The 27,606-nt window shown below is 39.6% G+C and overlaps 2 protein-coding genes and 1 non-coding gene across 3 annotated transcripts in view; 2 read left to right on the top strand and 1 right to left on the bottom strand.

Annotated features, from left to right (window-relative positions):
• Nucleotides 1-26,460, bottom strand: part of galene (potassium two pore domain channel subfamily K member galene) — a 33,777-nt gene extending 7,317 nt beyond the window's left edge. The window contains exons 1-5 of the mRNA XM_028184570.2: nt 26,252-26,460; nt 25,530-25,658; nt 23,212-23,331; nt 22,383-22,509; nt 49-175 (exon numbers count right to left, since the gene is read on the bottom strand). Of these exons, the coding sequence (XP_028040371.1) occupies nt 49-175; nt 22,383-22,509; nt 23,212-23,331; nt 25,530-25,658; nt 26,252-26,320 (572 nt within the window). The 5' untranslated portion in view covers nt 26,321-26,460. The remainder of the gene's footprint in view (nt 1-48; nt 176-22,382; nt 22,510-23,211; nt 23,332-25,529; nt 25,659-26,251) is intronic.
• On the top strand, nt 3,412-3,482 carry TRNAG-GCC (transfer RNA glycine (anticodon GCC)). The gene has a single exon. It is a non-coding gene; the product is annotated as a tRNA-Gly (tRNA).
• On the top strand, nt 6,163-18,696 carry LOC114250620 (uncharacterized). Its single transcript, XM_028184571.2, has 6 exons — nt 6,163-6,524; nt 10,303-10,429; nt 14,961-15,131; nt 16,290-16,383; nt 17,147-17,222; nt 17,505-18,696. Exons 1-6 carry the CDS (start codon nt 6,515-6,517, stop codon nt 18,203-18,205), a joined length of 1,179 nt encoding a protein of 392 aa, XP_028040372.2. The 5' UTR covers nt 6,163-6,514; the 3' UTR covers nt 18,206-18,696.
• Nucleotides 26,461-27,606: the final 1,146 nt, after the last annotated feature.

Genomic DNA, 27,606 nt, shown 5'->3' with positions numbered 1-27,606 from the left:
CGTTATTTATTTCATGTATTTGATATAGTAAGTAAAATGAGGAAATACCTAAACGAGGAAGCCATGACGTCACCGATGTTGGATAAGCAGAGCAACATTAATGGGATCCCCAGGATTGCGTAGAATATCGTGAACACCTTCCCGGTCTGGGTCTTAGGAGCTATGTGACCATAACCTGGAAATAGAACACTTATCGTGAAACGGAGATAAGTGGTTTTTTCATACGTATTTACCTACAACCAGTCGTCATATGCCCGTATCTTTAGACGTTTCGTAAAATAGTCCTCCAGTCTTAACTCATCCGATGATGCTCGAGCATTCCTCCCAAACTTACTCGAGTTTGGTATTTTTAGTCGACATTACGATATTCCTCAACTGTCCTCGAGTGAGGTAGAGTTGTGTTATTGCGTCACCACGACAACATCAGTTTGGGGAAAATTTGATCAAGCTAGCATCAAACCCATAGAGTTGTCAAGTCAAGCTGTCGCTGTCTGTTTGACACTAGAAGCATTGAACTTGTTTTGAAAGTGTATTATTATTTTCTAACCCATTATTATTTTAGATTTCGGACCCGGTTTTGTATTTTTATTCGCCGTTTTTATGTGATTTTGATTGCATCGTGTTGTTGAAGTGCTTTTCCACAACCACCAGTTTATTATTATATAAATTAAACTTATAATCGCATTGACTTTATTTATTAGGTAGTAAGCAAAATATGACTCTTATGTAGGTATATAAAATAAGGAGTTACAAATGTCTGACCACGAGTCTAAACAAGAGTCTAACCTCGAACTATTTACTTTATTAATAAAAATTATCAAAATTAAATTATCAAAATATGCGCGAATCATGCACAGATCCAGGCCATTGCACAACAATATCATATATTTCCATTTGCGGTCCACATACTATTTGGACTTTGATAGAAAACCAGCCTTGAGGAACGTTCAAGGTACGTCGCGACGTACCTTAACTTGACAGTTCGGTCACTTCACTCCGGTTAGGAAATTTTTCCAAGGACGTTTGAGTGGAGTTTATTTTTACGACTAATCATACCAAAACGCGCGTTGGAGGTTGAGTCGAGTCGAGTTAAGCTCGTGTGAACGACTAAAGATACGGGTGCAAAACGCGCGTTGGAGGTTGAGTCGAGTCGAGTTAAGCTCGTGTGAACGACTAAAGATACGGGTGTCTGTCTCCCCTTAGTAGGATAGCACATCGGCTCTCGTCTTCTAATCGGATTTGGCTGCAAGGGCATACTGGATAACGGTTATAGGCGAGCTGTCAAGTGGTCCTTATAGTTGGCTGAGTATCGTTTAACTTCGTGCAATATCGTTGGGACTTCCAGGTACTCGTAAATTTCCAAATTTTAAGTATACCTACCAAGGCATCAATTATAGTAAGAAGATATTGTTTTAGCTCTCTGGAGGCACAGAATTTTTTTTTTTGTTGCTTAGATGTGTGGACGAGCTCACAGCCCACCTGGTGTTAAGTGGTTACTGGAGCCCATAGACATCTACAACGTAAATGCGCCACACACCTTGAGATATAGTTCTAAGGTCTCAGTATAGTCACAACGGCTGCCCCACCCTTCAAACCGAAACGCATTACTGCTTCACGGCAGAAATAGGCGGGGCGGTGGTACCTACCCGTGCGGACTCACAAGAGGTCCTACCACCAGTAATTACGCAAATTATAATTTTGCGGGTTTGATTTTTATTGCACGATGTTATTCCTTCACCGTGGAAGTCAATCGTGAACATTTGTTGAGTACGTATTTCATTAGAAAAATTGGTACCCGCCAGCGAGATTCGAACACCAGTGCATCGCTCGATACGAATGCACCGGACGTCTTATCCTTTAGGCCACGACGACTTCTGAATATCGGATTTGCTGGCTGTCGACCACACGTGGATTCCATATGTCCAGATCGGTGTTATCATAGAGCAATAAACGCTTAGCTTGTTGGATATGGTTAAGGAACCCCGGGAGTAATGAAAAAAGTAATGAAAGTCATTTCTAATCCTACGTACCTACCCACTCACTAAAACGTTATCTAATGTTTTCTGCATAGCGAGATATGTGAGCAACCTTACTAAAATAGAAAAAAAACAGCTGGTCAATCAGTCATTCAGTTGTATCGACCGTGGTTTTGATCAGGTCTTTTTTTTTCCTACCTAATCCGATAGCCTTGAGAAGCTATTTCAGCGGAACGATAACTAGTAGGTGAGCTCACGGGGCTCAAACCTGACGACGTTGCTAACACGAACCCTAGCAAGAGCCGTGCTTCGCAGAATTTACCTCCAGATCGGAAACGCGACCCACTGAGAAGATCCAGCGAGAAACTCAGTGGGCTGTGTCTGAGGGTTAATTTGCTCGTCGAGCCCTTCGTTGCAAGCGACGGATTCGACAAGAACGGTGACCGGTGCTTGAGGTACCTAAAAGCACCGTTAGTGGATCGGGAGGATCCGAAATGACGTGTTTGGGGCGACGTCGACTGCTTTCCATTCTTTCCGCAGGATCGGGAATGGATCGGGTCGAGAGGCATCGGTACCACACATTGACTTCGTATTTAAGTTTCCCGTAAGAGTTAGGCCTGATTGGGTACTCAACTCTTTTTTTTGCTATGCAATAATAATTTCTGCTATTATGCTTTCCGCACCATAATCTTTTTTTTTATTTTTTTATTGCTTAGATGGATGGACGAGCTCACAGCCCACCTGGTGTTAAGTGGTTACTGGAGCCCATAGACAACTACAACGTAAATGCGCCACCCACCTCGAGATATAAGTTCTAAGTTCTCAGTATAGTTACAACGGCTACCCCACCCTTCGAACCGAAACGCATTACTGCTTCACGGCGGAAATAGGTGGGGTGGTGGTACCTACCCGTGGGGACTCACAAGAGGTCCTACCACCAGTGATTACGCAAATTACAATTTTGCGGGTTTGGTTTTTATGACACGATGTTATTCCTTCACCGTGGAAGTCAATCGTGAACATTTGTTGAGTACGTATTTCATTAGAAAAATTGGTACCCGCCTGCGGGATTCGAACACCGGTGCATCGCTACATACGAATGCACCGGACGTCTTATCCTTTAGGCCACGACCACTCCAAAATCGTCCATATTTATGATCTCTATCAGTTTCCGAAAGTGCTTATCTTCTCCGCCAGCGAATATTCAAAGATAAAACAATATTCCTAAGTTTTTAAACCTCTTTCTTGTCCGCGTCGCAAATGTAAACATAAAGTAAAAGGTAAAACTAGTTTTGAATGAAGCAACAGTATCGAAATGAATCAAAATGGTGACGTAAGGTTGGCGGCAAAATTCGGTCATGGTCATATTTTATAGTGAGTGAAAATATTGTGATTTTAAATGAATATTATTGTTAATTTCACATTATGACAACAAGCATCGGTGGTTCAGTGGTAGAATGCTCGCCTGCCACGCGGGCGGCCCGGGTTCGATTCCCGGCCGATGCAATCTTTTTGCTTTCATATTATAATAACAAAACATTCCCATACTAGTAAAACCGCTATTATATCTTTGTTTTTTGTTATTATACCTTTTTATTCAACAAAACAAGGTCAAAATAGTTTTTAGAGCAGATAATTATACAATTACGAGACATTATGGGATACTAGTTAAAAACGTATTGGTTTGGTCATTTTAATCTATTGTATTTTGATTAATATACAGTTATTTGCAAAGAATATTCGTATTATTCTCATAGTAAAATATTAACTAAATCGAGGTATATTTAAATTTAACAATGCCCTATTCCAAATTGTGAGAAAATCCGTAAGGTATTTTTCAAGCAGGTTTTCAAACTTTTCTCATTTATCGTAAGCTAGGAATAGTTAACGTAGGAATACACGGTCTGGTCTTCGTTGTTTTGGACCGTGTTTGAACCTCACTGAGGAGACAATGCAACAGACAATACAACCTAGAACTATCCACATTGCACTGGACTGGTAGGACGTGTTGTGAGTCCCCACGGGTAGGTACCACCACCCCGCCTATTTCTGCCGTGAAGCTGTAATGCGTTTCGGTTCGAAGGGTGGAGTTAGTGTAGTGTAGTCGTTGTAACTATACTGAGAACTTAGAACTTATATCTCGAGGTGGGTGGCGCATTTACGTTGTAGATGTCTATGGGCTCCACTAACCACTTAACACCAGGTGGGCTGTGAGCACGTCCACCCATCACCCATCTATGCAATAAAAAATAAATATAAATAAAAATCTTATTAATAGCCGTATTGTTCCTTTAAACCACAGACAGACTAACAAACTATCGATTTAATATGTAATTCACAAAAAATATTATAAGCGGGTTTTTTTGGTGATATTGAAATGATTTCCTTCGCTGACGGATGCTCCCGAGGTCGGCCACTTATATCGAACACACCAGCGCAGAGCCAAAAGATCTCAAGATTATTTATTGGCTTTTATATTCGAATCATTTTAAGCGAATTGATGGAATCTGCACTACGCTTCGATAGAGACAGCTAGCCACCTCCAGAACAGCTTCTCTTCAATTTTGGAACTCGAGTAGTTTGAGTATTTGACTTTCATAGATAGGACCTGTGTCCTATCTATTAAAAGCTCACGGTTAAAGTTCCTGTTCTGAGTTTCTTTGGGAAGTCTCTGATACTGTATAACTCTAAAAAGTATCTTCAAATGCCCCAAGTGGTCTTAATACAATAGCAAAGTGCTTTATTGGTAGAAGCATTATAAAGACTGAGACAATAATTCAGATACTCAGTTCAATGGATACAAGTTCTTACACTATCACCAGCGAAAACGCCACTCACTAAGAGCTCCAAATTCATCTATACTAATATTATAAAGAGGAAAGATTTGTTTGTTTGTTTGTTTCGAATAGGCTCCGAAACTACTGGACCGATTTGAAAAATTATTTTTCCATTAGAAGCCGACATTGTCCCTGATGAACATAGGCTACTTTGTTTTTTTTTTTTTTTTTATTTTTTTTTTTTTGGTCATGTGTGTTTTAATGTTTCCGAAGCGAAGCAAGGGCGGGTCGCTAGTACTTATAATAATAATGAAGCCTTTTATTTCCTATTACCTAAGTATTACATGTAAATATTCTTAAATATATGATTTTTTGATAATTTTGACATTTTGATCTATTTTCAATTTTACACTTTTTATATTATATTTTTTCTTTATTGTTGTTTGTTTGATTTGCCTAGATCAAACTTTTTCTTCAATAGGAACTCCTAATTGGGTATATACCTCCTCCAGTTTAATCCAATTTTCTTTGTCCTTGGCTCGTTTAATCCTTTCTTTTCTAGCGGTGAGTATGATATCATCTCTCCATCGTGTCATAGGTCACCCTTCCCTTCTTTTCCCGCTAGGCCCTTTCCATTTTGTCTCTTCAATTGTCCATCGTTTGTGGAAATTCATAGTTATCTACTCATTATCCATCCGCACAGCGTGGTGACACTAATCGAGCCCAGATTTCGAGATAAAGCGATCGACTGGGATTTTGTACCGATTACCAAACTGACCTCAGTGTTTCCCGAGGCGAGAGACCGCCGGAAATATTAATGTCGGAAGGACATATTTGTTTCATAACAAACGAAATTTCTGGATTTAAATTGCGAATTATAAAAAAATAATTCATTTTTGTTAGTAGTTGGTCGGTCAATTTAGGACACGACAGCGTAGTAGCGCTGGATAACATTACTGCAAGTACTATCCGCGCGTCTCCTTCGTAGGCGCTCGGGCAGCTATTAGCAAATCCCACCCCTTCTGGCTTTGCTCGCCCACCTGTCCTGGTGAAACTGGAAAGGCCTCTGGGCCACCAGTAATCCTCCATACCTAAAAAAACATAAAAAAAATACTACCCGCACCGAGCGGTGTAGTCAAATATTAAAATCTTATATCACAGCCGCGATCGCGTCTCCACTCTAAGTAAGAGTTGCAAAGATTTTATTCGAATCGAATTTATTTTCTTACACAATGTTATTAAAAAGATTTTTTTTTGAGTGGACGAGCTCACTACCCAACTTGTGTTAAGCGGTTACCGAAGCCGCCCACCTTGATACATCTAATCTCAGTACAGTAGCTGCTCGGCCCCTCAAGCCGAAACGCCTTACTGCTTCACGGTAGAAATAAGCAGGGTGGTAGTACCTACCCGTGCGGACTCACAAGGCGTTTTAACATCAGAACTGGTGTATTAATTATGAAGATTAAAGAAGACAAACGACATAGAAGAACATTACATAGAAGATCTGCTTACGATTTTATAACATTTATAAAAGACATCGTGTCGGATCGTTATTGCCGTATCGTTATCGGTATATATAAATAGCTAACCCGTAGCAAGGTCTGCAATTGCTGAAACATTTGTAACTTGCACAGTGCACTTACACTCTCAGTTGCACAACAGAGGGCGCGCGGAACACTCGCTCTAAATGTTCATAGTTCTTTAATTAATTAACGTTCGTTTGCAAATGTCGTGATAGTTTCTTTGTGAATCATTAAAAATATGTTTGTTGGTAAGTACTTTTATGTAATTAATTTAGTAAATTTATTAAATATTCAATTAAAAATAAATATTAAATAAAAACTTTTAAATCATATTGTAGTTATTTATTGCTACACTAAAGTTGAGACACTGATTGACTTAATCTGGATTTCACATTTGGTGGACCCAGAACTGGTCTACTTCATGGGAGAATATAAAGCAATAAAAACAGATTGGACGCAGATCTAGTAACATTGGCCAGAGCAGTTTTGAACCAAGAATAACTCCATCCCGTAATAGCCATACATTATTTACTGGTGGTAGAACCTTTTGTGAGTCCGCACGGATAGGTACCACCACCCTGCCCATTTCTGCCGTGAAGCAGTAATGTGTATCGGTTTTAAGAGTGATGTAGCCGCTGTAACTATACTGAGAGTTGAAACCTTAGAATTCATATCTCAAGGTGGGTGGAGGCATTTACATTGTAGATGTCTATGGGCTTCGGTAACCACTTAACACCACGTGGGCTGTGAGCTCGTCCACCCTTGTATGTAATAAAATATTAATAATAATAAAACACATAAAAGCCTACATCTACTGCCCGACTGGTGGAATAGGTTCAACGAATAAATTTGTTATGATTTAAACTATTTTACCGATCAGACGATCACCCGCCTTAGGAATTGGTGATGAGAAGATGAGATCCTACTATAAGAGACGGAACCCTTTAAAATCACCGAAAACGAATTGAACCTAAAGGCTAAAATAATAACAACATCAAAATACGGCAGCTCTTAGACTAACACGAGTACTAGTGGGTATGTGTAGTTTACTTCAAAAGGTTTCGTTGCCACAAAATATTGCGAAAAGCTGTCGCCCACGATAACTATTAAGTTAATAGGATTTATAAATATAACACAACATACATTGGTCGTTAAAGATGAACGAACTTGTGACAAGCTCGTGTTATTAATGAACAACAGTGTTGGCTTCGACTACACTACGACTACGACTAACAGAGTAACTGACTACGACTACAGAGAAGTGACGCAGACTTCTTCCTTATGAAATAATGCATAAGACAAACTATGACATAAATACATATATACAAGACGTGATGCTGTTTTTTGCAATTTTTATTGGTAAGATACTGGTCATTTTACTAGACGGGTGGATGTGTTACCAACCCTTCTGGAGTTAAGTGGTAACAAAAATTCTGAAGTCATCTTTTGTCTTTTGTTCTTAATAAATACTCTAAATAAAGTAGATACAACATTTGCTCCGCCATTGCTCTCTACCAAGCGATCTAACTATTGTGTCATGGAGTGTTCGATTTCTTTGTTAAGCATATTTGGGATTCGGGTCTGGGTGTATTTGTTTTTGTCGCCCACCACACACTTCGGGAGAAGAATATAAATATAAATATAAATACGGATACTTAGCTACGGATGATAGAGCTGAACGTTATTACAAATTAAACTTCACTCTCATATTACATTACGTTATAATGTCCACGGGCTCGTATCTATCGTGGACAATAGAAAATGGATTGCTGTTTGTTGTATTTTAATTATAGCAACAAATCAAAGGTGTTAAGACTCATAGCTGGGTGTATGAACATATACTTTGAATGCCCTAGCTCCTTGCTTGAGAAACCATAGAACCTGACTGCTATAAGTAAAATTGAACACCCAGCAATGTAATGTGAATTGTGCAATTACACAACATGCTGAGGCGTCAGTTGGCGAGTCATTTCGTAAGGGCCCAACCTCGCCATTAGTTTAAGAGGTCGTTAATTTTGTTGTTTCGACATTACAAAGAACTTTTATTTCACCTGGATCTAATTTACGCAACCTTACCCTGTCTACTCGTCTTTCTCTAAGCCCTCTATGATGTCGTAAACCATTACATGTCACCTCCATAAAACATTTTTTATACAAACAATTCATCTCTCTCTCTCATTGCCAAATATATCCTTGCGTCCAGACACATTCAAGCTTAACATTGCCGACAATTTTATCATTCGAATAGGGATTTATCCTATTTTGGAAAATATTTTCTGTGAAAGCTCTCAAACTAGCTTATAAAATTATATAATGGAAACGGTTTTTCCTCTCTCTTTTTTTGAAGTAATTTCAGTCAATTTGATGTTTAGATCAAATTAAAATAGAATATTAAATAGATGAATGTAACAGTTTACCGCGTGTACGACATGTGCTGGCTCGTTCACAGCATTCATAGGCGATTTGTGAAAAGATAATCGCAATCTACTTAGGGACCAAAATAAACAGCATTTTCTCCACAAGTCAGCCACTGCTCATCGTTATGCACATAGTTATTGACAACTAATGCTAATTTTCATTTTGAACTAGCTGACCCGGCAGACTTCGTAGTGCCTCAATCGATAAATAAAAGACCTAAACTTTTGTATAAAATAAACTTAAAGCAAGCAAAAGGAATCCGTCCGACGGGGGACACATAAAAGGAAAAACAAAATTGTTATTTTTATTTAATTCCGAGCATTTTCATATTTATTTAACTTTTAAACCTTCTCCGAACTTCCACAAACAATTCAAGACCAAAATTAGCCAAATCGATCCAGCCGTTCTCGAGTTTTAGGGAGACTAACGAACAGCAATTCATTTTTATATATAAGAAGATAGATAAATATATAGAAGAGAAGATGGATGGTGACATCAGGGAGTGGTCCCACTCTTCTAATTATTTAACTAGATATCAAAACAACTGGATGAAGAGGTCTCGTTTGTCGAGGCAGTAGTCGTCTAGACACGCGTTGCGTTCAGCCCAAGCGTTGAATCACCCATTGTCTTCTAACATAAGATTAATGTTTACTAACTTTGTCACCGAACGGTTATAATTAATTATAGAAGGTTGCGAATTGTGTAATCAAAGTTACGATCAAATATGTTTTAATAATGTTATTTTACGAACAAGCAGTCTGCGGTTGATTGTAAATCGCCAGCTCGGTTGCTGTAAGCTAAAAAAAAGCGTTAGAAATTACCTATAAGATCGATAAATTTTCAGTTCTACGAATTTTGTTTTCACCCAATATTTGAGTTATAGATTTGTTTAGCAAGGTTATAATCGAAGAGAAATATTTTGTTTTGTAAGTAAAAGTATGTGAGATAAATAAGTATTTTTTATTCTTTTGTTTTCACATTATTCCTTTCTCTGGTGTAGTTTAATATTCGTTTTATTAGCTTATCGTAACGATAATCGATAAACGATAATCGATTTACTCAAAAAAAATCTCCCACAATCAGTGTACAAAATTCGTTTTCTAACTGTTCATTCGAAGGTTAGAAACACTTTAACTGTTGAAACCTATAGTACATATAAGAACTTAAATGGCAACCGCCTACACAATTGTGAAAACTTGGAAAAACCTTACGTGTTGCAAGGACTTTACAATATCAGATTATTAATTATAATTAACGATCTTCGAGCGTGTAATTGGGCACGGAATGGCTACTTATTATTTATACCTTTATTAGTGTAACTGAGCAGATGATTTCGAGCCTTTTAGCGAGCACTGAATGCTCATAAACGACTTTGTTGAAAGAAAATATACTTAAAATAAATAGTTATAACGCATATTGCATGCTGGCCAAATGGATCATAAGTGATGAATGAGTCTGACCAATAATTCCTATTTTGTATTTGGAACTGTAATTGGTAGTATATATTTTCAATTTGCATTCAATATAGATAATTGAGAAGCAGGGGTGTAGTTTAAATATTTAATAAAGTTTACTATTATCAACATTATTGTTTTTTTTAACTTTCAGTACTGTGGTTACTGCTGGTAGCGGCAGTGAGTGGTGAGAAATTCCGGTTCCCCGATGAACAATCTTCAGCATCTTTGCGTATAGACACCAAAGTTAAATTCATTGACAGCCGCGGTGACGATGTCAGGTGAGTACTGGTTTTTTTATTGCCTTTGAAGGCGGCTGAGCAAACGACCCAATTGTAAGCGAGTGCACATGGATGTTAATGGACAACAGCAGTGGTAGAGATATATATATTTTTTTATTGCTTAGATGGGTGGACGAGCTCACAGCCCACCTGGTGTTAAGTGGTTACTGGAGCCCATAGACATCCACAACGTAAATGCGCCATCCACCTTGAGATATAAGTTCTAAGGTCTCAGTATAGTTACAACGGCTACCCCACCCTTCGAACCGAAACGCAATACTGCTTCACGGCGGAAATAGGCGGGGTGGTGGTACCTACCCGCGCGGACTCACAAGAGGTCCTACCACCAATGATTACGCAAATTATAATTTTGCGGGTTTCATTTTTATTACACGATGTTATTCCTTCACCGTGGATGTCAATCGTGAACATTTGTTAAGTACGTATTTAATTGGAAAAATTGGTACCCGCCTGCGGGATTGGAACACCGATGCATCGCTAGATACGAATGCATTGGACATCTTATCCTTTAAACCAAGAAGACTTCAAACTAAAGTATAATTAAAATTTTGTTTGGCACTACATGACGATCACGACCACTCTGTCAAGAGTGACACGACTGAGAAGAAGAAAAATTGTCCATATACTGGTAACGATTTCATACCGGTTGGATCGAGAGTGTCCCTCTACATAACTAAGAAATAATCGACTGGCCCGATTAGTGGGTCAGGCTACTTGTACTGGAAATCATTAACCGGATACAGACGAAGACGCGGTTCAAAGCTCCTTTTGAACTACAAGGTAGCGCCCGTATTGGGCACATTGTCAAAAAGTGGGCTTTAATGGAGCTTTTACCTTGACGGCCAATGTCAGGTGCCAATGACGTCAGGATCTCGTTCTTTTGCAATATTTTGGTTGTAAACGAACATGGATATTAATATTATGCAGAATGTCTTTATGCTATTAACAGATCACCGTGTAAGATAGGGCCGTGTGTTTCAAGCCAAGCACGTATTTGTTCTATTGTTTCTGAATATATTATTTTATCTCAAGGCAATGTTGATTATTAGCTTAGATATGAAAATATGTAAGCTAATAAGTCGAGAGGAGTCCATAGACGCCACAATTTGAATACCACCTTCAATTTTGAGAACTTAGGTGGTTATTACGATATCACTGGAATCGCGGTTATCGTTGGGACCGGGACACACTTGTAGTGCGGTATACGTCCGAACGACGGGAGAGCCATTACTTCAAGGATACTGGAATACGGAATGAAACCTCCAGATTGTCGATGATTAGGTTTTGGTTTTGACGAAAAGGCTAGAGATTATATTCTACAGCTACCTGATAAATAAACGCAATACTTGTGAACTTTGTAATAGAAATATATAGTATCGAAACCACATGCTTCTCCAAATCTTCTTGAAATCAAGAGTCAAGGCACAGGCTGAAAAGTCTCTTGGATATCTCCATCGATACTGGTTCTCTTACGAGTGTAATATCTACTCTGTACCAATACAAAGTACCTAATGGATTCTTATAAGTACATACTGTGAAGACCTACGAAACGTTTCATGATTATTGTTAGAGTGACCACACACCCTATTTCTCTGATCTAGTCCGTTCCACTGAATTCGTCCTTCGCCGTTCACCACGCATTGTTTCCGATACAATACCATTAAACGGTCACCGTCTTGACACTAGAATGGAGTTGCGTCAGCGCACGGTTGGCTGGTTAGTAATTATGTGGGTCTTGAAATTGATCTAGATTATTTCCATTAATAAAAAGGGAAGTTCCGAGAATGAATGTTTTTTTCATTAGCTTACGCAAATGAACAAGGAACATAACCAGATCTGTAAAAGAATCACAAGATGTGACCTTACTCTAGACCTAATGTACCTGGCTTAGATGGGGTCTTTCCATTCCATAATTAGATTAGAATTCGTGGCTGCCAACTCTAGCTCTACAAGATCCAAGCAATATTAAATATCGCTACCCGATCTCTTTCCGTGGACGTCGTAAACAACGACTAAGGGATTCTGGAGAATGAGCAGCAACGGTCTCTGAGTACTCTCGCAGCGTACATTATTCACCGTCATTTATTGGTGGTAGCGCATGTTTATGTTATACAATGCAACTGAGGTTTCGGCCTCAGATCTCAAAGTAGGCGACGGCGTTCACTTGATGTCCATGGGCTCTGGCAGTCACTGTACACAAGGTGGGCCATGGGCTCATCTCGTGTAAAGATGCAACGACCCATGAGAAGGATATCACCGAACCTTAGCGAGGCAATCGTTTATAATGAGGGAATCTCAAAATGAAGATCACGAGCACAAAAGTACGCAGTAAATAACAAAACAAATGATAACTATTTACTAAATTACGAAACGCACGCCACAGGGTATAATGATTAAATTGTAGTTTTTAACAGTTGAATGATTCAGAGAATTATAAGAAAAAACAACACTCCGTCTTTTGTTGTTGTTAAATCATTAAGACGCTAAAAGATTAATGTCCTTCATTTTTCCTCGGTCTAGATGAATAGTTCTTTACATTAGACTTCTCGGGATAGACGATCTTATTAGAACACGAGGTCTTATCGGTTCGAATAGCGGGAATATTAAACTTTATGATGGAGCAAGAATGGACAGGGTGGTGATAACAGAAAGAGGTTTCTTTTATTTATTGCCCGACGAGCATACGGCCCACCTGATGGTGAGTGGTTACCGTCGCCCATGGACTTCAGCAATGCCAGGGGTAGAGCCAAGCCGCTGCGTACCGCTTACAATAACCAATAGCATTTAATACATATTATTTCTATCTAAATAATCTATATTCCTTAACGAAAACAGTATAATATTCAAAATTTAAAAGAGAAATGAAAAAGATAATGGTAGTCTCGGAATGAAATCTAGTTTCACACAACAAAGTTAGCGTAAAAAATGGAGATTTAGATTCTTAATCAGAGTTTCAGTTGCTTCTTTGCTGCTCCATTCAGGGACCTTTAAAAGACCATTTTTTTATGGGTCAAACCTCCTACGAGTTCGCCGCGCCCAGGGAGCGCGCGGGTTATTTGGGATGGACGGTCCGCAGATAATTTTGAGAGACCTATACTATTATGACTACTATGTATTCGTCGGCACCCGCGTTTCGTCTTAAACACGGAGCCCAGATAAGTTACAACAGCCGCTGCTGTATTTCTAATGTAGTAACAGTGTTGAGACATGTGTTGACCAACGTCAGTGTATCGATTTGTTACGTGTAACTCTAAAGAAACCGTTACAACATGTCCGCGGTCGCTGTTCGTTCGTGTTGGAGCCGGAGAAGTGAGAGGAGGAAGTTCAGCTGAAACAAAACTCCTTCAAGAATAACTAATTTTCAGAAAAAATATCTATGCGAGATCGATATGGGCGAGCAGTGGAACTTTTTGACCGAGAAGGTCAAAACCTATCTTCCAGCTTTATTACTATACAAATGAGAGTGTACACATGTCTCTCAGGATGGGTTAAAGTATTCACTTCAATATATATCTAAGGACCCTGATAAGCTTTCAACACTTGGTCGATCATGAACTCGTGCAGTATCTACTGGAAATAAAACAATTCTGTCCTGTTCGAAATTATAATTAATATTGGAGTATTTATTTTGTCACGGTTGGCAGAACTGAATAGAAGGATCAATTGAAAAGATCAAAATAGAGATAAAAAAAGAGAATATCCTGGTCACTTACCAGGATTGGACGTCTTGGCACAATTTTGTGGTCTCCTCGAAATCCCGATCTAAATCCTTTGGACTTCTTTAATTGGGGCTGCATAAAAGAAAAAGTGTGCATGAAGCCAATATGAAATCTAACTGAAATACGCCGTAAAAATGCTGAAACACCAGAAGAAACGAGCTCAAAGATTTAGTTACACACGAATGGTTAAATGATCTTTTCTGAGGCGATACAGAGACTATATTCGTACCAAAGGCAAACAATTTGATCACTTAATTTAGTTTAGGAAAAATAAACATATTACAGTATTTTTAACTGTTTTATTATGAAATTTTTTGTCGAGTTTTTAATGCCCCAAGTGGTTGATAATCTTGATAGTTTCTTTTATTGAAAGAGAAGCAGCAAATTTTGTACCATTTCGAAATAATAATGGACTTTTTTTTAATAACTTGCCTACGGTAGTACAGTACTATTTTAAAAAGGTGTCAATGCTATCGAATAGGACGCTTTTAACCATGAATTAATGAAACTTTTTAATTTTTTAGTAAATCCACCATATTAGTTATTGGATTTGTGACTGCACTCAATAGCATAGTTCTCATGGATTACATTGTAAAAAAAATCTTTCAAATTCTGTTATCTCAATTCTGTTATGAACATGACAGGAAGATACGGGATAAAACAAAGTTTTAATAAGCTTTGAAAATCTGCTCACAAACGCCTCTCATGTTTAATTTCCTTTTTAGTTCTTAAACTATTAGTCACCTTTCTTTACATGCATAGTTCAAACTAAAACAATCCTGTCGTTACAGATCTCACCGTGAACCCAAGGTGCAAGCAGACGAGATCCCATTTCGGGAACCAGAAGAAACTGGAGGCTTCTATAACAGGCCCCAGGGAGAAGGAAGGTATCCAGTAAGAGTGGAAGAGCACGCACAGTCTCCATACAGAGTCCAGAGTCAAGCTATTTTGACTGTTGATGTGTAGGTATCTCAAGCTTGAAGGAATTAGCTGTGATTCTCCCTCTCAGCGTCAGCTCTCTTGAAGGCTCATCATTGGAAGGGAATGATTTTTAGTATCTCACTGGTGTGATGGTACACATTTTTGTCTGTGGTTTATAAACTTCTACGCACGCTAGTCTCGACAGTGACTGAATCAACATACGTATGGTTTTGTATAATACCCAGATTAGGGTTATTTCCATTTTTTTGTTAAAATAAAATTTATAATTCATGGTGGACAAAAGTACGATTACTGTAACTTTAATTTTTGGTTTTCATTACTTTTACCGATTAATAATCACAATACTCCAACACTCTATATACGAGTGTTACAGCACAACTTCTATGGTGAACCAACAGCAAAAATGAAAATGATTTGTGAAAGTTGGAAAAACTATCCCAGTATTATTACGAATTTGCAGAAAATTATGTGAAATACATAATTCCACAAAAACTTCAGAGCTGTTTATATAGTTACATTATTTAAATAGGTAACTAAACTGAGTTTTAGCAGATCTTATTTTTGGACTTTGTTAACAGAGTGATCAAAATCGTTATTGCTATTCATTTTGCTAAATGAATGAATTGCTTTTAGATGCGACTTCGCTTATAAGATAAAAAAACCTTCAAGAATACTATTTTTTCTGAATATTTTTTTTTATTTGCTTAGATGGGTGGACGAGCTCACAGCCCACCTGGTGTTAAGTGGTTACTGGAGCCCATTGACAACTACAACGTAAATGCGCCACCCACCTTGAGATATAAGTTCTAAGGTCTCAGTATAGTTACAACGGCTGCCCCACCCTTCAAACCGAAACGCATTACTGCTTCACAGCAGAAGTAGGCAGGGTGGTGGTACCCATCCGCGCGGACTCATAAGAGGTCCTACCACCAGTAATTACGCAAATTATAATTTTGCAGGTTTCATTTTTATTACACGATGTTATTCCTTCACCGTGGAAATCAATCGTGAACATTTGTTGATAGGTAACTGTATCCTATTTTGGACATCTGACGTTGTGTATGCAAAACTTAAAATGGTCGGCTGAGTCGTTATACCATCATCACCCACGGCTAACCACTAGCGCGGAATATCGCTTGTTACGTCATCATCTTGAACTATTATACTTTAAATTACAGACCTAAAAATTACGATTCAGATGGAACTCTTGATTCTCTGCAGTACTGCAAATGTGTTGACACTCCCGACTGCAACCCAAGACCTGACAGTGCTGTAAGTTTTTGGTCTAATTTTCTTGCACTAGCGTTTTTTTTTTGGATATTATAGGATACAAAAAGAATGCCATATCAACATATTTTACTTTTATAAACAAACACACTGAGATCATTACAAATATGATAACTCCAGCACTGCACAAAACAGTGTTACAATTCCATGATATTACTGAGCATACACAGGGCCGGATTTAAACTTAATGCCGCTCCTGGGCACCGGAAAAAAATCCGCCCCAATACTGAAATTTTACTTAAACTTATAGTTTATATATTTTCTTCTTCAACTTTACTAGAAACTGTATTATAATATGTTATATATTCAAAAAACAGAAATAATGTGGTTTTTTTTTAATTATAAATTTTGCACTAAGGCTGACTCATAATTATACATGAAAAAAAAATTAAATTTCTTTAATTCTGGTAAACAAAAAATCGATTATTATTTTAAATCTCCAAGGAAATAAATTTATTAAATTATTTTGATTATTAATTTTACCCAAAGTGACGAAATTATAATTCACAAATAATGAATTAATTGAATTTCTTGAATTGTCAATTAAACAAAAAAATATTAATTATGGAATTAATTAATTGAATAGAGCAATTTTGATAAGAAAAAAATATATTTTACTTTGAAAATTTTGCCGCCCTATAAAATTTGCCGCCCTGGACGCTTGCTCCGACTGCCCCTAGTGTAAATTCACCACTGAACATATCACATATTAATATTAAGCTACTGGTCTTCTGTCTGTTTGTTTCAGAGAGCATGTGGCTCTGGAAAGTACCTGTGTTGTTACAAGCGTAAGCAGAGCAACAGAGTAAATTCATATCAGTCAGGTGAGGCTAATAATACACACATAAAAATGTGAAAATAGGACAAAAGTCCTATTTTTTTATCTGGAAAAATTCACCTACAGTACAAAGCATGCAAACCACATTTTTATATTCATGTCAAACCTCCAATAAAAAGAGGTAAAGATGTGTCGGTCTCATTAGCTTGTCCTAATTATTAAGACGAGGGTTCGCTGTCGCCACGGTCTAGTCTTCGAGAAATCAGTTATAAAGAGGCTATGCGGCAGTATATTAAAATGTTTTGTTACATCTGAACTAACATTTCAGAAAACTTCAACGAAGTGGAAGACGAACGACCCATGCTGTTACCGGGACAACAGAACTTAGCCCGGCCCTTCCCCCCGCCTCCTGCTTCCGAAGCAAACGGAGTTTTTGGCCCGGAACACGCTCATCAAGTCGGTTTACTCGGACCATTTGATAGACCACAAGGTTTCCAGGTCGGACCACAAAACCCAACAGGAAACATTGGAAACTCAGGAGTATTAGTTGGACCGGGAGGTCCTACTGGTTCTATAGGTCCAAAACGAGATCAAAACCAAGGCGTCTTAGTTGGTCCGGACGGACCTACGGGTGTGATTGGACCTGGACACTCTCATCAAGGTGTGCTTGTGGGGCCTGATGGCCCAAGAGATGTAGGTTTCAGCGAATCCGCACAAAGAGGAGTACTCGTTGGTCCAGGTGGACCTACTGGAATCATTGGTCCCGGAAGAAACTACGGAAGAAGACCTGTACTGACTGGACCTGGTGGACCAACAGGCATAATCGGTCCTGGCAGGAACGGAAGACGAGGTGTGTTAGTGGGTCCAGGTGGTCCGACTGGTTACATTGGTCCTGGCTTCGGCCGTCAAGGGAGCCCAGGTGTATTAGTAGGGCCCGGGGGACCCACTGGTACCATCGGCCCAGGACGGTCAATACTCGTGGGTCCTGGTGGGCCTACAGGGCAGATAGGGCCCCAATATTTTAACTAGTTTATTTATGGCTAATACTTATTAATAAATCGATGTAAGAATTTCCGAATTTCCATTTTCTTCTTCTTTGTCGGTATCGCTCTTCACAGAGTGGTCGTGGTTATCACTACAGGTGCTAGTGGCAAGCTTCACAACACGCCATCACTTCTCTCTTTCCATTTTACTTATCTAAATTCACACAATTTACCGCGGAGTATTATTATCTACAATAAAAACTATAGCAAGAGGAGCTTCAGGTGGATATACACCCTGCAGATTTGTCAAAAATTATAAATCCATCGTAATGTCAAACAACAGAAATAACTAAATAAATTTAGCAAAAATGTAGAAGAAAGCTCCTTTTACTCCCGGTATTGTGTGCTTTGTAACAATCGTTGTGATGTTTATCTTAGGTTGGTCTGCACGAATGTAGTTTTAGTGTCGTGTAAATATTATTGTTCTAATCTAATGTAAGCTGAGAGTGCTAACCGCAATAAACGGAGTGTTGTCGATGATCTGTTTTATTTACGGACAATATTCCTTGAGGCAGCTCTTGTCTAAATGGTCATAGCAACATAAGCATTTTCCTTTGGTACGATAAACAAAATCAGTTGAAGAAGCGTGCGCTTTGCTCCCACGTTGCTAATGGAATCCAAAGACATAACAACGTGAGTGACAACTCTCATCTTAAGATAAAGGATTTAAGTTTTCATTTTATTGCTGAAACTGATTCTCCACCCTCAACCTAAGATAAGTGATGCGGTTTCTCAATTACGCAGAGCTTGGTGTGTTTGTTGTGATTTTGAAAGGACAAATTGTCATAGAAAAAGTTGATGAACACCTACTATGTGATGGGAGCCTCAACTGGAACTATGGGTAGTCTGTCCTACAAACAAGATGCATGATGGTAGGTATTCACGGATATGTTGTGGTATCTAATAATGATACGACGCACCACCATTGAAGTCTGATGATAAATGGTTTCACGCTTCATCCTCGCACTCAATAATACTAATAATAATATTTTAATAATAGCTTCAGTGCGATGTTACACTGTCAAACTAGGTTCCATTTATATTCACTGGTGGTAGGACCTCTTGGGAGTCCGCACGGGTAGGTACCAGCACCCCGCCTATTTCCGCCGTGAAGCAGTAATGCGTTTCGGTTCGAAGGGTGGGGTAGCCGTTGTAACTATACTGAGACCTTATAACTTATATCTCGAGGTGGGTGGCGCAAACTCTGACCGGGTTTTGACCCCGGACGGAGATCGGACGCCGGGTGTAAGAGTGCAGGGGAGTCGTTTAGTGGATGGGCCCTAAATTCCTTGGGCCCGCGGTCTGCTCTCAACACCTGCAGATCGTTGAGTCTCACATACCCCGCGCGCCTCCTAGGCGCGGGGACCTCGTAGGAGGTTCGGCCCTCGGCCCGAAAAACAAAAAAGAAAAAGAAAAAAAGGGTGGCGCATTTACGTTGTAGATGTCTATGGGCTCCAGTAACCACTTAACACCAGGTGGGCTGTGAGCTCGTCCATCCTAAGCATCATCCGTCATCATCATCATCCGTCATCTAAGCAATAAAAAAAAATAAAAAAAATATTCCGCAGATCACAAAAACAAAGAAAATACAGTCAGCAATTATATGCTATTCATATTTTAATCAACGTTTTCAGGATGTTCCAGAAAAACTAAAAGAAGATGTTTTCACCGTAAGATAGCTACTGAAGCTGTGTGTCCAAATAGTCCTGGTTTGTATTCAATGGAGAATTCGTAGACTACGACGGCACTGTACCCTGCTGTCAATTGTTTTTATTTTACATTACTTCTGTTCTGTTCTGTTAGAAATCTTCTACCTCTATAAATAAAATTGAATGTTTGTAGATTTTTCCTATGCGTTGCTTAGCAGCTCATTCGATTGTGATAAAACCTGGTACGGTTATCATTATGACTTTAGGAGAGGTTTCTATCGTGTGCACCGTCAATGTGCGACATGTAGTAATCCGAATGTGGCAGGTACTAATGTTTACTTTAGCAAATCAGATAATATAATGTGAGATTGACATGTCTAAGCTTTTTTTGAAATAAAGTACATTCCTTCTTATCTCTGGGAGGTCGTCAGTACATTCATAGCATCCCTAATGGTGTTTCGAATCGCCCACCGAGCCGTCAGTGTAACGAAATAAATGAGAAAAAATTCAATGAAAATCGTATGTTTTGATACAGGGCGCCTGAATATGAATAGTTCAATCCAAACGTATGTATAAATAGCTCGGTACCAAGCGACGCGTAGAGCGTAGAGCGCACTTGCTGGAGCTGAGCCAACTGTCCACAGAACGCAGTGCCCATTCCAACTGATTAATTGAAAATCATATAATAACATAATATAACAACAGCTCAGTTAATAGAAACTCGTGTGGGACCTAACGTTAATTAGTTTCCGTTTTCCAGAATAGGAGGTAAGATTCCGGACGGTGCAAGGGTGCAGAAGATTGATCGCTCAAATCTCAACAGCGCTGTCAGGGGAACAACACAATAACGCCGGACTGACTACCAATCTGAGCCGCAATCCATCATATTTCAAATTTGATTCTTCGTCATATACAGAAATTGGAATTACACTTAAAATAGTACACGTACTAACGCGAGCGCAACTCATTCATGACTTGTTAGAAATACAGTGAATAATAATGCGTATAAGTAAAATAAGGAGTGAAAATGTTTTACAATGTTTTCGTACATAATTGTTCAGTTGCTATTCGTCCATGCAGCAGTATTATCGCTTACGTCATAAATATACATAATAATATGTATTTAAATAGCGAATTATGTACTCAAATGTTTACATAGTTATTATCGTCGGTTTTTTTTTACCTCTACCCGATGGTGAGTGCAAGCGGTGCTCATGGCAGCAGTCATGTCGAGTTACAGCTGAGTTGCTGGGTTTCATTCACATTGAAAACAAAATCATGAATTCTGAGCAAAAAACTAATTAGAAGCGTGCTCGCATTAAAAATAACCATGGAAGTTCATTTGTCATTCATTAATGTGACACGCTTCGTAGCTCTGCATACACCGACTGTTTTTCATATTAATTCGGAAAAGCCAACGTTTCTATCAAGACATTGATGTTAACAGCTTACACATGTATGTATGGGCTCTGGTTTATGTGTGAAGACTCACTGTCTAGTTAACAGCGTGCTGAGCTGGAAACCAAATACACTTAGACCTGAATTACGTCTATCAGCATTAATTCGCATTATATGTATATAAAAAAACAGCTGTGTAATTTTTGAATGAAGAAATTTCCGCGTGAGTTCTCTTGGATTCAGCTATCGCATTTGACAATAAATTTTACATGTGTAATTGTTTTAATTGCACTATGTCTGTGAATGAGGTCACGGCCCAGCTGGTGTTCAGTGGTTACCGGAATCCGTAAATATTAAATGGTGAATACGCCTTGAAACATGAGGTCGAACTTTGAATTTTCTCATACAGCAGAAACCGGACTGTCTCGCGGTATAAATAGGCAGGATGACGGTATCTACCTGTGCGTGCTCGTGCAATAATAAACCTTACCATGAGTAATGACGCAAATTTATATTTATGACGTATATGCGCACGAGGACCCATGGTTCAACATACCAAGATATGGTGACTGAACACAACAAGTGCAGTAGTGCACAAAAACAAACTAATGTATTCGCCTGGTGACCGGGAGGAGAGGAAGTAGAATGTAGCATGCGATAGCATCCCGAGCGGCAGTCGCCTATCGCATGCTCTGACTCACAATCCGCTGCTGCCGATTGCTGATAAACACAATTCAGACTTTTGACGGAGTATAAACTTGTTTTTTTTTTCATTGCTTAGATGGGTGGACGAGCTCAAGGCCCACCTGGTGTTAAGTAGTTACTGGAGCCCATAGACATCTAGAACGTAAATGCGCCACCTACCTTGAGATATAAGTTCTAAGGTCTCAGTATAGTTACAACGGCTGCCCCACCCTTCAAGCCGAAACGCATTACTGTTTCACGGCAGAAATAGGCGGGGTGATGGTACCTACCCGTGCGGACTCACATGAGGTCCTACCACCCGTAATTACCCAAATTATATTTTGCGGGTTTGATTGATTGCAAAGAAAATTAAAAACATCAATAGCTTATTCAATGAGTCGTGTTGCGCCTGGGGCACCATGCCTGACTCACCGATGGTAGTGATGACGATGATGGAGTAGAAGAGGGCCCCGGTGAACGTCCACTGTATGTGATGTGTGCTCTCGTTCCCGTCCCAGCCACGGACCTTCATCTCCAGGAGTATGGCGTTCTCGAAGTCCTGGTTTTAAATCGTGCATCGTTTAACATCAAGGATAACTTCGGTCGAGAGCAGTCGCGACCGCTCAACTACTTTGTCGGTTACCAGTGGTATACAGAACGGAGAGTTGAGCTATTGAATATTTAGATGGACGTTTCTGCCACATTCATTGAGTCTTTTAAATAAACTGCACGGTGTTTCCGGAACACTATGATATATCCTTCTTCGAACTAGGCTTGCGGAGAGTACTCAACAGTAGGCAGCGGCTTGGCTTTGCCTCTGCCATTGCTGAGATCCATGAACGAAGGTGACCACTCACCATCAGATGGATTGTATAGTCGTCGACCACAAATAACAATAATCAAAATTAAGAAGGGTGTCCTAACTTTCAAACTGAAACTTTATGGGTAGCTTTCCCTATGGAAATATGCAGGCCGGTGGTACAGGTCCGTGTGGACTCACAAGTTCCACGTTATTTAATTCCTTTTCTATTTACTAGTGGTAGGACGTCTTGGGAGTTCGCATGGGTAGGTACCACCGATCTGCTTATTTCTGCCGTGAAGCAGTAATGCGTTTCGGTTTGAAGGATTGGGCAAGCGTTGTAACTATAATGAGGCCTTAGAAAAAAAGGAGAAAAAATAATACCTCAGCCCGTGTGCGATGATGATCTATATTTTGGTTGGTAAGTTTGTTTGTGGATCTTAAAGCACAGGAGCCGCCTACCTTCAGCATGTCAACAGTGGAGGAAGTCCAGTTCGTGTGGTTGAACAGTGGCACGCTCTTGGTCATGGTCCAGATGCTCTGGGTAGTGTTCTTCCGTATTTGTGATATATTCATCTTGACCTGTTCAATTTTTTTTTTAACGTCTTATTGAATTAGAGAAAATATGGCCATGACCGGCTTATTGTTTCAAAATTTGTCAGTCAAATTGTAGTCAAATGATTAGTGGCCCCATGCCGAGTAGAGCCTAATGCAGAGCAGTTTAACCCAATGAGTTAAGTGCCACTTAAACGAGTGCTGAATATATTTCACGAAGAAACTGACTTAATCTGTCAATCAATAAAAGTCCCATGGAACAGAAATTAGTGTCCACGCCTACTATTCTATTAAGTGAGTTTCAATTTTGATTCCAATAGTTCCCTAATTTTTGTATGAAGACATGCTGAAAACTTTCCAACAAAATCATCTCATTATTTTTGTAATCTATTTAAAACATCCGGTGAAATGAAATTAAAACAATCCTCTCATGAGTGATTGAGCCGCCTTCCACGCGCTTCACTGAACAAAATCTGTCGGCGGTTAGAATAATTATCGTGTTTAGTACGAGAATATATTACGGATTAGAGCGAACTTTTGCAACATTAAAATTGAATTTTATTAATCTTCATATACGCACTTTGTTAAGCCGTGTATAAAGTGACCGTTATCAAAGTTGAAACGGAAATAAAGTACCTACTAGTATATTATACTAATGGTAAGACATACTACAAGCCACACACTATGTATGTACCACCCTTTGTCTTGCGTTCTTACTTGAAGGGTGCGACAACCGAATTGGGACTTAGACCTCAAGTATCAACTTGGGTGGCGACATCCACGTTGTGGCGTCTATGAGCTCGGGTGACCACCTAACAACAGGGGGGCCCACAACCCACCTACGCAATTAAAATAATTAAGGAAGGATGAAACCAATTGTTACTTGGTTACTAGTTGCAGTTGTTTGAAACTTTGTTTAATTGTTATCTAGTGGTAATGACCGTAACCGCTACCTTCCAGACTTCGGTGGCTATTCCAGACTATTCCAACAGAGTTGACGAACATGCATTTTTATTTCTTTCTTTAAGCCACATCGGATAATTTAAAATTGGTCCTAAAGCAGTTTTACGTTCCAAGCGTACATTCATAAAGCTATGTTACTCTGAACCATTCACGTCCACATAACGTTTTTGATGATGTTTAATTTTAATAGTTTACATACGAACTTAATAAAATTCAGACGAAACATAAAGCAGAACTGACTTTTATGATTTGTTTTCTAGCAGTATGAATGTTTATTGTAACGTATAATATTTTTATGCGAAGATTCATAGCTTTCATGACTATGTGGTATATGGTGACCGATTGTCACTCTTGCGAAACTAGGCCCGCTGTTTATTTAGACGAGAGACAGAGCTTCAAGCCAAATTGACAAAATGGTATTAAAGTTAGTATTAGTTGCAGTAGAGATTCCAAGGGTCGAAGTGTCGGGCAATCGTTTTCCTAGTCCCGAAAGATTCTTTGCATTTGCTTGGATGTAATTAATAAGCTATAGTATTGTTAGTCACAATAACACACAGTGACGTGTTTTCTGTACGAAGGCTTTTCTATTTATCTAGAGAGACAGCGGAATACAGGTGCATATATATTATGTCCCAGGCTACTTGGAGCTATCCAGTGTTCGGTCTCTTTATTAACATCACATACATCCCGCCTTGGTACGAGAGGATGGCGCTTCAGTTATATTGAAGAACCGTCCGTCTTCGAATCGAAATAGGCAGATACCTGTTATCAATCACAATAGGCTTGACGACTGTCTCACCCTTAAAACCTGAACATATGACTGCTTCCCGTCAGAAATAGGCAGAGTGCAGATACCTACTCGTTCGGACTAGTACCACGTCATCTCGGATCCTCCCGATCCACTAACGGTGCTTTTAGGTACTTCAAGCACCGGTCATCGTTCTCGTCGAACCCGTCGCTTGCGACGAAGGACTCGACGAGTAAATTCACCCTCAGACACAGCCCACTGAGTTTCTCGCCGGATCTTCTCAGTGGGTCGCGTTTCCGATCCGGTGGTACATTCTGCGAAGCATGGCTCTTGCTAGGGTTCGTGTTAGCAACGTTGTCAGGTTTGAGCCCCGTGAGCTCACCTACTAGTTAAGGTTACGCTGAAATAGCCTCTCAAGGCTCTCAGCTTAGGTAGGGAAAAAAAGGGGCTAGTAGAGAAATAATTAACAATAGACACACATAGAAGTGGTAGAGTAGGTGCAGACGATCCTTACATCTTTCTCGTGCTCCGCTTCCAGCTTCTCGAAGATGACGGCTCCGAGGATGCAGTAAGCCACGACCAGGCTGATCATCACGAAGTGCGAGAAAACCACCGAACATAGCTTCCACGTGTAGTATAGGAACTGTTGATAACACACGCCATAGGGTTACTCTTTCTAATACACAAATACACTCTTTCTAACTAAATGACCAAAACTCATAAGTGATTGATGGAGGAGATGTTGCAATCCCGCATGGGTAAATACTACCACCCTGCATATTCCTGCCGCAAAGTAACCACACATTCTACGAAGGAAGATAATCATTTTTGCTATGTTTGATCTCAACATCACAATTCAAACTTTTCTTTGGTAGATGACATGATCTCTACCTCGTTTGATGTTAGACCGCTGCCGGAGTCCTCAGACAACATAATCGGTAGGCAGCGGCTTGGCTCTGTCCCTGGCATTGCTGAGGTCCATGGGCGACGGTAACCACTCACCATCAGGTGGGCCGTATGCTCATCTGCCTACAAGGGCAATAAAAAAAAATTTTGAAAGCCACCGCCCATCTTAAGATTTAAGATTACAAGCTCAACTGTTTTGGTCCAACCACTTTAATAAATGGTGGAAAAATCCCGAATATTTCAAAATAACGTCTCCTTATTTTCCCCATTCATGACTAAAAACACAGTTAGATGCTCATTTCGCAATTCAAAATACTTCAGTGTACTCACTTTCGCACATTTGCTAGGCGGAGGCGCCGGGTACTCAATCCTATCACTCCTCAGTTCACGCCGAGACATTTCCGACACGAATTAACACACTGCGACCCTCAAGCGCCTCCCCACATTCACTCACGATCTAACTCAATACAAATGTCGTAAATCAAAACTATCGAATCCTCTTAATATTTTGATGTTATGATTTGTAGTTTAATTAAATATTTACGTAGTGGTAACGTCACAACGTGGCGCAGGCGGGCGGCGCGGGCCTGCGTCGGATTATTCTGAAACCGGCCGCCGTATCCGCCAACACTATGATTTTACGATCAGTAACGACAGATCTATTAGGATTGCCACCTGTTCAATTTTAATGCAGACGCATTTAGATTTTTCAAGTCAAAGTTTCAATCGTTGAAAGCTAGCTTTGTTGAAAGGAAAATTTACTTGAGTTAGGGGACTTGTGGCCCCGCGGGTAGACACTGAGATCCTGCCGTGAAGCATCACATGCGAAGCGACCACATGTCTCGTGGGTAGTAGCGATGTTTTGTCTTTACTTATTCATACAGAGACTACTGCAACCTTCCCAAATCTACATATGGCAATTTATGATTATAACACTCCCGAAGCTTCCCCAAGTTGAGTACCATCTCTTAGAAGTAGTTTTTACATTACCAATATTGTTGTTGATTTGTGCAGACTAAATACAAAATTTGTGCGTTTCTATTATTTTCCAAGTTTTTCAACAAAAAAAAAATTTGACTGAATCAGTTTAAAAATGAACAGCCCTACACGCGTATATTTGCGACGGTTTTGCATGAAACCATTCATTTGCTGTGTACCTACCTGCCTTTAAATAGACGTAACCCACTTCCAAAGTAATCCGAAGTTCCGAACGATTCGAGAATTACGAACATTGAAGTCAGCTCTATCATTCATTCTGTTAAATTATAAAATTAAAATACATTACTTATGTACCTACTTAAATACGGATTAAACACGTGTTGGAAGGTACCTAATCTTTGATTGCGTACCGGTCACCGTCGAACCCGTCGCTTGCGACGAAGGGCTCGACGAGTAAATTAACTCTCAGACACAGCCCACTGAGTTTCTCTCCTGATCTTCTCAGTGGGTCGCGTTTCCGATTCGGTGGTAGATTCTGCGAAGCACTGCTCTTGCTAGGGTCAGTGTTAACATCACTCCGGTTTGAGCCCCGTGAGCTCACCTACTCGTTCGGTAACGCTAGCATGGACCTCTACGGCTACCTACTAGTTAAGGTTACGCTGAAATAGCCTCTCAAGGCTATCAGCATAAGTAGGGGGAAAAAAGATTGATATGTCTTCACTAACTACTACATCCTGTATTCAAAC

The sequence above is a fragment of the Bombyx mandarina genome, chromosome 23, assembly GCF_030267445.1.
Source record: "Bombyx mandarina strain Sakado chromosome 23, ASM3026744v2".
Classification (NCBI taxonomy): domain Eukaryota; kingdom Metazoa; phylum Arthropoda; class Insecta; order Lepidoptera; family Bombycidae; genus Bombyx; species Bombyx mandarina.
The sequence above is the reverse complement of the archived record's forward strand: the minus strand, read 5'-3'. Positions and strand labels throughout refer to the sequence as shown.

Excerpts from the sequence above, each read along its gene's own strand:
- LOC114250620 (XM_028184571.2), top strand. Across the intron at positions 15,132-16,289 it reads GCTATTTTGACTGTTGATGT|ACCTAAAAATTACGATTCAG; the intron begins GTAGGTATCTCA and ends TTTAAATTACAG. Across the intron at positions 16,384-17,146 it reads ACCCAAGACCTGACAGTGCT|AGAGCATGTGGCTCTGGAAA; the intron begins GTAAGTTTTTGG and ends TGTTTGTTTCAG.